The sequence below is a fragment of the Carassius auratus genome, chromosome 39 (assembly GCF_003368295.1).
Source record: "Carassius auratus strain Wakin chromosome 39, ASM336829v1, whole genome shotgun sequence".
Classification (NCBI taxonomy): Eukaryota; Metazoa; Chordata; class Actinopteri; order Cypriniformes; family Cyprinidae; genus Carassius; species Carassius auratus.
The window spans coordinates 1,541,539-1,553,040 of NC_039281.1; the positions used below are offsets into that span (position 1 = coordinate 1,541,539).

General features: G+C 35.8%; 1 protein-coding gene across 2 annotated transcripts in view; it reads right to left on the minus strand.

Moving 5' to 3' along the window:
• The window catches only part of LOC113057625 (netrin receptor UNC5A-like), a 162,929-nt gene extending 156,678 nt beyond the window's left edge, over window positions 1-6,251 (minus strand). For both annotated transcript variants that reach the window (XM_026225063.1, XM_026225062.1), the window contains exon 1: window positions 5,742-6,251. In XM_026225063.1, the coding sequence (XP_026080848.1) occupies window positions 5,742-5,826 (85 nt within the window). In that variant the 5' untranslated portion in view covers window positions 5,827-6,251. The remainder of the gene's footprint in view (window positions 1-5,741) is intronic.
• Between the last annotated feature and the right edge of the window lie 5,251 nt (window positions 6,252-11,502).

Here is an 11,502-nt window from a genome sequence, read left to right on the forward strand (position 1 = left end):
TTTTCTCAAGAAAATGGCATAAAATTTCATGTATGCTGCTATACAGTGTTTCTTAAGGGTGTAGTTATGCGGTTGCTATGAGCATTAGTAATAGCAATGGTTATATATGTACTAGACTATAAATATTCTCGTATAAGTAACTTTCCAACTGAAAAATAAACCAAATTCACAAAGAAACCTCAATCACATCCAATATCAATATCTCTTAATGAGCAAAGAGCTTTGCTTTAATACTCCGTCATCTAATAAGTTAAATCCCTGAAAAGCATTAATGTTTGCCATCATGATTATAATCAAGCAGGTTCTGATTTGAGGTTGGCCAAGAACAGCAAAGACAATTTTGCACTTCAAACTCACAAAACACAAGGGTCAACCGAGTACATTAAACTCAACAAAACTCATTCAAATCAGCTATATGTGAAAGAGACGGGCTGAGCTCGAGAGTTTCATTAGACTTGAAGTGGGCAAAGTATCAATATGATGCACTGTCATTCCTTTTGATGCTAAACTATTTATGCAGTTCAAAGGAAAGGTCCGCCCTTACTTGTATTATGGGCTGGCTGAGCTTTCAATCTACATCACTGTAGTAGTCAAGACAACGCTCCCTTGTGGAAGCCCTCTGGAAGTCTTGTGTATTGCTGCTGCTGTGCAGCGCATACAAATAACAATATTCTGGATGCAACTTTGCCAAACTAAAAGGCTACAAAAGGACCCAGAGGACTTGCATAAAAGGCAGGGATTGAGCACCTCCGTGTTTAACTCTACCCTGTCGTTGATTGATGGCCAATTAAACAGTTATAGGGTTATTGATCACTTGAGAATGAAGAGCATCCCCAAACAACCTTAAATATGCTGGGTGATGAACCACAGATGGGCTGAGAGCAAGCAGAGTGCCACAGCAAATTTTTCATGTTTATGTTCTCCGTCGCCGAACAAACCCTATGGACTAATAACAGTTAGAAGTAAAAAAAAATTACCCCTATTGTTGCGTTACTATTGCGGGATGAGGCAAAGTGTTTGAGTCTACTGAGTATACAAGCAGATGGTTCATCCTTAAAGCGGACAGATCTTACTTGGATCTCACAGTCTGCGAGTCAAGCCAAAAGCACCTTGGGAAATGCACTTTTATCTCTTCGGGGAGGAGCGTTCACCCAATGCTTTCATAGACTCTAGTGCTCACATTGTGCTGAGAAGCAGTGTCTGCACATTAAATGCATCTGCTCTCAAGGTCAACAGTACTCCAGCTTTCTCTGGCCACTGACAGCACCTCGGGGGAAGAACACGATTAGTCTCTCTGGTGACAGCTCTGATCTTTGGTTCCTCCTGCTGACCGCATCCTTTCTGAAGGGCGTCGCCTGCATGCTGCTTGCAGGCGGGAACAGGTGCTGAAGCCTAGGAACGGATGAAAGGGGCCTACAACATAGATTGTACTACAGCATAGTACAATCATTAACAACTATTTCTGTATGTGATATACTTAAGCCGTCCACCATACCTGAATGTCAAAGTTGGTAAATAAGCAAGTCTATCTGAAGTCTATATAATCAAGAGACGAAGAAAATATCTATAAGATTTATGATAACTATTATGATAGTAATTTTAAATGTTCATAAATGGAACAAGATGCTTTTAGTATGCTAACCAGCCAAACCTTGACCCACTGGACGGAACAACAGCAATTTCATCAAGCTAAAGGCCCACCCAAAGCCCTGACTCCACCCCATCATCAGTAGTCTACATGTGCAAGTGAAAGGACACAATTACAAGATCAGATGCAGTCTTATAGGACACTTGGCCCACCTCAAAGTTTCATGTCACACTTTCTCGTGTTCTCTGCCTCGCCTCTCCTTTTCCGTTTGCATTTTCACTTATGGAGAAGACATATATAGCGGTGTGAGATAAGAAAAGACCACATTTGTCATCAAATGGAGTATGCTCTTGGATTATTGAAAGCCAGCTGCTGTTGACTTTGTTTCCCTTTTCCTCATCTCTGTTGCACCATTTCACGCCTCTCCATTCATCAAACTCCTATATGACTATACATATATTATATATGTGTGGAAACTGTGAGAGTAGGAGAAAAATACTGTTTATTTAAAAAAAAAAAAAAAAAAAACATGTTAAGATTGTTGTGAAATTGCAATGTGGCCAGTGTCGAGTGAAACGGAACAACAAAAACGAATTTAATCATGTTCCACTTCCAAGCGCTTGCCGCAACTCCAAATAAATCTGCTCTCAGACATTAATCTGTTCAAATCTTCAATTTTTCGCAGCAATTCTTCATTGCTTGATTCTTTCAGTTATTTTACATCTTGAAGAGTCATTGGTTAGCATCAAGAGCCCGACATAACAGCAGAGTTTTCTCTTACCATGCATCATTTGATTTTATAGCTTACGTAGAAGGGCAAGAATCTTTTTCCTCATTTCTATTTCTTTCTTCTTCTTTTTTTTTTTGACATGCACATCATCATAAAAACACCCTGCAAATACTGCATACAGTTAAAATCTGGTCTGTCTTAGTGAAAGGCGTAAATAATGTTCAGTTTCTGTTAAAATAATTTCCCCTCAACAACAAAAAGGCGAGAACGCCAAAACACTAGCTTCACCCTGATTGCAATATTCCAAATATTGAAAATAAAATCACATTTGTAGGGTCTGAGGGGCCTTTGAGAAGCTTCTTAACCACATAAGAAAGCTTTTGAGATTCACTGCACCCCAAAGCACATCCCTTTTGGTGAACAACTAAGCACACTCAGAGCAGTGCCAAACTCTCTGAAACAAGCCCACCACAAACTCCAACCACAAAAATCCCCTGCCTCTTTCTCACACACACAGTGAAAACAGTAAGCCCATTATATCACTCCTTTTCCAAAGAGACGGGAACAAACAAGAAGCCATACTTTATTACAGGGCTGTGTTGATTGAATGATGGATTTCTGTACTTCCAGAGTGTGCACTGGATTTGATGAACTAAAAGTTGTGTAGTTATGCAGCATAAATAAATTCCTGGATATACGATTTGCCATGTTTGACGTGTGTGCTTCTCTCTTTTAATTTTTTTTATTTTTGACATACTAAATTGTATGATACACTAAATAGAAAATCTAAAATACTAGGGAGGCAGGATTGCAGGTCTGTTCTGATAGACCACGGACAACAGGGGGGGGGGGGGGGAAGCATGAAAATGCAATAGACAATATAATCTTTAGTTAGGATAGCAACATGGCTTATTTACATTTAAAATGGAAAAATAGCATCTCCATATATTTTGTTAATGACGTCAAAGCCTGTGCATTTAATCACTGTTTGTTTCTTTGTTTTTTCATGGAAGTTTTGTCATATATACTTTTGTATATGAATGTCAGTATGCAGTTCATTGTAATTTAAAAAGTCTAGAGTCATTAATACAATAAATAATTTTAGTACTGTACTGGGTCGATATAAAATCCTGAAACAAAACCAACAGAGCCGCTGACACAGACTATAGTAAGAAACACACACACACCACAAACGCAATGTGCTGATTCCTTTTGTCTACAGACTGATGAAAACCCTCCTGTCGGCTCAACGGTAGCTGATCTCCCTGAAGGCACCACATTGTTCAAAAGAAGAGCTCTGCTCTGTCTCTTGTGTTCTCTCTGATGAAGACTGACAGGGCGACCTTTATTTTTGACTGGATTATGTTTAAGGGGAAAGACAAGTAGCCTTTTTTTTTTTTTACAGGAAAACGCACCGTCAGCCCATTTCCTCGTGACAAGAGCACCTTGTGTGATCTGCGATCTTTTGGACTAACAATGTCTGCGAGCGTGCATGCTTCCATTATTTCCCCTCCATTCAATTTACATTTCCTCCTCTTATAAGTCTGGAGAATAAGAAAGTCTTTGCTGTAGAATTTCTTTCTACAGCATTTGAAGAAGGTTGGGAATTTAGGCCATTTTTATATGACAATAAAAATCTACTTTAAAAAATAAGTGCTCCTTTTGAACAGATGTTTAAAAACCAAAGAAATCCCACTGTATTTCATATATGATTCCCTTGGGTATGACTGTTTACCTTATCTTAATTTATGTGAAATTCTTCTCTAATTAATGCATGAGAAAATACCCTCTTCATTTAGCTTTCTCATGTAGAGTTTCCTAAAGCAAGAATGATAATTACACAACTTTTAACAACTTAGCCCTCTGTCCACAGCAGAGAGGGGGCAGAACAATGGAAGCCAACTGTGAAATTTTGATGGCGCTCTGAGAATACTCATCAGCAGTCCACAGCTGGGCTCTGTGGTGATGATTAGTATAAAACCTCCAGAAGCGCAACACAACTTTCCCACAGTCAAGTTTCCCACAGCCAAGACCTTACTTATTTTACTTACTCTCTTGACACAATGCAATACAGATCTTGACAAGCCCAAACGGTGCATGCAAACACATCGGGGGTGGACTAGGTCAGTGTTTTCCAACGTTTTTTGTTTTATGGACCTCCACAGACCAAATAAGGTTTCAGCACCTCTCATCCATACCAACTGCAGTCCTAAATGATTTATTTTCAACTACTGTGCAACTAATGCATTTATTTATTTAATGTTGAATTTAGGCTATTACTAATATTATACAAAATTTTTATTTAAATTACAGCACACAATAGCAGATCAAATGCATTAGTTTAATCCATAAACAACCTTGGGGGAGGTTGCAACAATAAATTCAATTTCTCCAAATAGCTATATGTCATTAAAGAATCTTTACATGCATATCCACACTGATTATTATGTAAAAACACATGAGCTGGGCATTTTTGAAATTCTGAGGTCTTAATTCTTGTTGTGGGTAATAACAAGGAGTCATTATTTGAGCAACCTGTGCTGACAATGTTTCATATTGCTGGCACTGAAAAAAAAAAAAAAAAACTAAAACAAATGTATTCCAAATGAAAATATAAATGTAATGTTTAATAATTATAAAAGCTTTAAACATACATAAAGTAATATAGTAAATATGTATTTTTTTCCCTTGCTATACTAGCTAACCAAGACAAGTGCAAGATGTGTGAAGGGAGGAGAGCACGATTATTTGTGCACGTTCTTTTCCACTGAGCTGACCACGAATGTATGTTTAGGCTACCTCATATCTGCACACACACACACACACACACACAAAGTGCCATGCACCGTTCAATGACCGTCGGTGCTCACTGTACTTGGTACAGCTGTCAAAAACACTGCCGATGCAGAAATAACGGATGAATTTCGGCGCGTGGAAATGTGCGCGTGTCGAGTAGGTTACTTCATTCAAGCTGACAAGCTGACGCTCACAGAAATGCAACGCGGAATACAAGGCGCAATATTCAACAACATGTATTTGTTTAAACCCCATGGTATACATTTCTACTCATTTCCAATTAAACAAACCCTTGGTTTCGTATATATATTCGCTGAAACGTTCCGCCGTGTGTAGCTATCAGGCGCGCCGTGAGAGTCTCGTGTCAATCAAACTTACTGCACGTTCAAGTTCCCGAATAGGTTCTCCACCTCAGTTTCTGCGCGTTCTGGTTATCAAAAGTAACAATAATATGACAATCTGTGCCAAACTGCTTATTTCGCATACAAATGAACCCCGTTAAATATTGCATTGTGTTATTCAGGAAATCACATCACAAAGGCAGCCAGCTGCTGTGTGTAAAAGCAATTACACATGACTTTATCAGTCAAAATTGAAATATGCGTTTAAAAAAGGAATTAAGCTCACCAATGACGGTAAATCCGGACGAAAACAAGCAGATCCACACAAGCCCGGATCTCCAGCGGACAAAGGGACCCAGGTGTAACGGCATCTTTATCACCTTCTCGTTCAAGTTTAAGTCAGTATCTGCTGAAGGAGCTGCGAGTAGTATCTGCTGTCTGTCTGGGTTTAGTTTTTGTAATGTTACACCGATCAACGCATTTATAAGTCCTCTTTCAACACATATCCTCTTCCTGTACCTTGGCCATCAGTGCGTCTTCGTTGCTCAGAGACAGCAGCGCATCACAGGTGTGGTAAAGAAAGACGCGACTCTGATATCTTCAGCTCACTCACTCACTCACTCACCCACATACACGCACTCCAGACGTGTGAGGAGAAAGAGCAAACGTCCTCACACTTCCTCGTCTTCTCACTCTCCGCTGCAGAACACTTGCTCCGGTAGAGAGAACAGTGGATATTGGCTTCAGTGTGCGAACATCTGCTGCTACAGCATTGCAGGAGTGATGAGACGCGATGCATAGAGCAGCGAGGGAGCAAAACCCGGAGCGGAATCCAGCTCCTTCACTGGAATGGAGTGCGGATACGACGAGGCATGTAAGCGAATAAGTGAATAAACGCGCCTTTAGTGTTTTATAAATAGAAGAGACCGGGGCTAGTTATCACACTTTTGAAAAAATGAATAACCTATGTTTAAAAAGTAAGTGTGTTTATAGAGTTAAGTCGTGGCTAAATAAATAAATAAAATGAAACATAGCTAGCTACTTAACATTTTCACCGTTACTGCTGGAAAAAAATAAAGGTTATTAAACACAATGTCAGTTTCTATAAACAGAAATATTTCAATTTAATACCTTTTTTTAGAATCATTTAAAGTGCCCCGGTCTCTTCTGTATAGTATATTTTAAGGATATTATCCCATCAAATGCACAAACATTGATTGAATAAAAAAATTAATACATTTATCTATCTGTCTATCTATCAGTCTATCTGTCTGTCTGTCTGTCGGTCTATATATCCTGAAATCCTGAAATATGAAATGTTTTACATGCCCACATATATAAAAGAGAAAAAACAAATGAACAAAAAACGATAGAAAAAAGGAAACGTTATACACCAATTATAGTGCCTTAAAGACAGTATTTAACATATACAAATGTGATGTCTGTCTATTTTTGCCAATGGCTTGTTAAAGATATTAAGGGCACTGTTAGTTTAAGAAGGTTACAGCTCCCCAGTTCTATGTGTTTTTTTTTTCTGATAACACATGAAATTTAAATCAAACTTAGTGCTTTCCACCCAAACATTATCCTATTCCAAATAATCTTGAATTTTAGATACTTAAAAAGATTAAAGAGACCATTGGTGCATGCAAATATAGCATTAAATGTAATCATTTCATATATTTCACATCACAGTTGGATTTCTGACCAACAGCAGGGCTTGTTAAGGGTCACTTGATTTGATTTCACTCAAGTTAGTTTACATAGACAACATGACCACCACCTGGACTGCAAATAATCACACACACGCACACACACACACACACACACACACACACACACACACACACACACACACACACACACACATATATATATATATATATATATATATATATATATATATATACTGTATATTAATTGATAGAATGTTTTATGAGCCAGACTTTATGTCTATCTGTTCAAAGTGCATGAGTATAAAGGCATCTGAATTGTTTATTTATTGATCTCATGACCATTAATTGAAATTAAAAGGGTACTTAGGGTTATGTTGGAAACAAGCAAAATACTGTACTTCTACACATCTAGTCCTTTTTAGTTGAGTATGATTACAGATTTAGAGACACCACCTTTATAATGAACTGTACAGGCCGCTGAAGCTGTAGCCATTGATCAATAACAGCCTTCCTAGATGCTTTGCCAGCAGCCTGTTTCTTAAGGTGTTTTGCATCTGTTCAGTCGATGTTTGCATCAAGGTAAAAGTTGCTTCAGCCTTGATGTAATATTTTCAAGATAGGCTTCTCTAAATTGGCCTTATTTATCTGCCCCACAAAGCAATTAGCTGTGAGGTACGAAGTGGTCAGCATTACTCTTTGTATTCACTGGCTGTGTTTCCAATTGTCCCTGAACATCTGCTTAAGATATTTCATGGCAGTAACTAGGACATTCAATAAACAAAATAACATAATTGCTTAAATGTAGTGCTCAATTTAATAGACATTCTCATCCAAGTAAATTGAAGAACATCTAAAATTTGTTTAATTCTGTCTTTGTTTGTTTTTTATATATTTTCCTTTGTGCGAACATAAAAACTATTTTAATTATTCCTCACAAAGGGTCACAGAGAACATGAAAAAACAATGCTAAATGAAAACAATAAAATACCATTTTGTACTCATGCATTGTTAAAATAGCAGAATAGTTAGAATGGCTTATCAACTTTTCAAAGAAAGAAGAATATTCTCCCAATATTTTGCATCAAAGGCCATGGATCTACTAAAACAAAAGGGTATAGCAAAATAGAAAATTGGACATGTGAATTCTACTATTTTATAATTTTATACTATTTTATGAATTAAACTAAATTCTACCATTTTACATTTAATCATGTTTAAAACAACATTTAGAAAATGTTGTTGATGAAAGACAAAGCAGTATCCCAGTAAAAGAGATTCATCTGCAAGGTAAATTCATTCTATGATTTAAATACAGGCTTTTAAATTATTTAATTCCTCATATTTTAAAGATGTGTCATAATAGCAATAATATGAATGCAAATTGAACTTTTAATTTATTAACCAGTAGGTTTTAATGAAAAGCTCAAATGTGCATCAAAGTTGTGGAAATACTGAATAACAACCCCATTAATTACAATAAGTATTCAATTTAAATATAATAACCCTAGTACCAACATGCCACTTGGGGCCTTCGGTGTCAATTCTTAGGAGCCCATCTTGTTGTCTAATTTTATCTTTTTACTTCACAAATCTAAAAACACGAATGTGTCCACAAATCCCTCATTTACAAATAGACAAAAAAAATTATAAATAAAAAATAAAATACATGATATTTCAACATATTATGTCATTGATCACTTTTCCAGAGACATAAAATTAGATCAATTAACTGCAAAACTGTTTTGTATGACAAGGTTTTACACATTTTGATATTCTGAGGAAATAATAAAAAACAGCATAGCCATTCATCAAAAGCATTAAAATTAAGTTTGTGAGTCATCTTACCCTTTATTTGAAAAATTGTTAAAAATTGTGTTAAAATAAATATTTTTGAATATATATATATATATATATATATATATATATATATATATATATATATATATATATATATAGTAAACACTACCACGAAAAAAAAAAAAACCTTGGCCCTTGGTAACATTTACCTTAGAATAGACATAATAAGAAAAGAACACCCACAGAAACACCTACACACAAGCACACACACTACACACTGATCACCTTTAAGCAAATTAGCTGCATCATATCACCTTCTACTGCACTCGCAGATTCTCAGTTTGAACTTGTTTTATCAATTTAAATTTCAGCGCCATGACACAGTGGCTTAGAGTCTGTGTGATCATAATAGCTAGTCAGTGGATTGCACATCTTAGTGAAAGTCACTTAACCAGACTGCAGGAAAATGATGGGTTTGAATTTGCATACTTCTCTTTGCTCTCGTTGTGTGCCATCTTCGAATTAGCATGGGTAATGTGTAACTGCACATTAGCATAGCATGTGTAATGGCATATTAGTGTTAGATTACATTTGAGAAGAAAAAAAATGCAGAAGAAATGCAAATACAAGCGGTGAAAGTAATAAATAAACCAACGGAAAGTAGATTTTTATGCAGCCTGCCACAGATTACTGCATGCATGGACATTAGCATTATCTGAATAGAGTAAAAACAAAGTGCTTATGTATATGCATATATCATTAATAGATTTTCTAGTTTTCTAAATATTTGACTTCAATTTTATATGCCCTCAGAAGGGCTATAAAAGATTACAAATTGATAGTTATGTCCTCTTATTGCTGTCATTATGAAGACATTTCAACACCATTACATCTCAGAAGGCATGCAGTTTTCCAGTATCCAATAACAAAAGACCTCTAAGGGATCTGTAGCACTTCAACATGCACTGCCTTGATCATGGCTGCTCTAGAGCACTTTTGAAGTCTAGGGATTGCTGATGAGACCATATTCCAATATCCCATCTTTTTCTGCTACAGCAATTTCTCACTTTCACAGATATGGACATGGAATGGAAAACAAGGGAGAAGACACTGGGAGCCACAATCTATGGAAAATAATGCTAGGAAAAAATGGCAAAACTATGTTTTAAGTCATGCAAAACAATTTGTCTTCAGTTGTTGTTTACAGGTCCTCATCTCAAATGTATTCTTCTTACATTATTAAAGTGCTCAAGCACGGTCCAGAGTTCATGAGTAAACTGAGAACATTTACTTCCTATAAGTTTCTATTCCCCGTTTAACTTTATTTTGGAGTTTATTTTGTAGTATAAATATGTATGTATATATATATATATATATATATATATATATATATATATATATATATATATATATAAACTTTATTTAATTTAATATAATAATAAAAATAATATTTATTTAACTGGAATATAATGCAAGTTAATAAGAAAATTTCTTTCTTTCTTTCTTTGAAAAAATATGCCACATGTTGCTCTAATCTTATCTGGTCAACATAGCATTTTACAGCATTTAGCATTTTTTGTCCATAATAGTCAATAATTTATTAGCCAAAAAAATTAATTAAAATAATTAAATAAATAATATTTACTTTTGTAAGTTTTTAATATTTATTATGTATGTATTTAAAAAAAAATTTTATTATTTTTTTTTATTTATTTTTTTTTAGAAATATGCCACTCGTGTTGCCACATGGTTTTCTGGAGGGGGAAAAAATTCACAGTATTAGCCTATTACTGTTCTTATAGACAAGTTATGTGTGTTTGATCTGTCCATGTCGCTTGCACCATTGAGAGTCAGCCTACCATTTTACAACCTCGTATTGTGTTGCAGTTCAGAATAAAGTGATTTGCCATGTCGTTAAAGCACACTTTTACTCATATTTAGCACTTATCGAGTGTTAATTCTGGACCCTTTTCACACATCCCGATGAGTCATAATTCATCAGGTTACATCCTAAAAGCATGTTATCCTTTGGATTGGTCTTATAATATTTTCAGAGGCAATTTAGCACCATCTCCCCTTAAGGATTAAATGCCATAAAAAGTTTAATTAGATTTAGCTGCAAAAACAGCAATATAACTGACATAACACACACAGTTTCACCAATCTCATGTTGATCTTGAGTACCTATTGAGTTCTATAGCATCGTTCACAACTCCAAAGAGTCTTTAGTTTTATCATATTTATAAAAGAAAAATACATCTTTCCGATTTTCTCAGCAAACAGCCAAGCCCCTGGAGGCGTGCCATAGGCGGAGCTAAAGAGTGAAGAACACATGCCCGATTGCCAACAAAGCACAGCCATTTGATGGGAGAAATGCTGATAAAAGGTCACGAATTATGTCACGAATAGCCAAGCTCTAAAAAATCTCTCAGAAATTTTTACAAAACTGGAAGGAGTATATATATAACTTTAGCAGCTGTATAAAACTAAAGCAGCAATTTAATGTATATTTCCCACTATACCTTTAAAAGTCAGAGTAAGCAAAAAAAGAAACGTTTCATTTTATAAATAAAA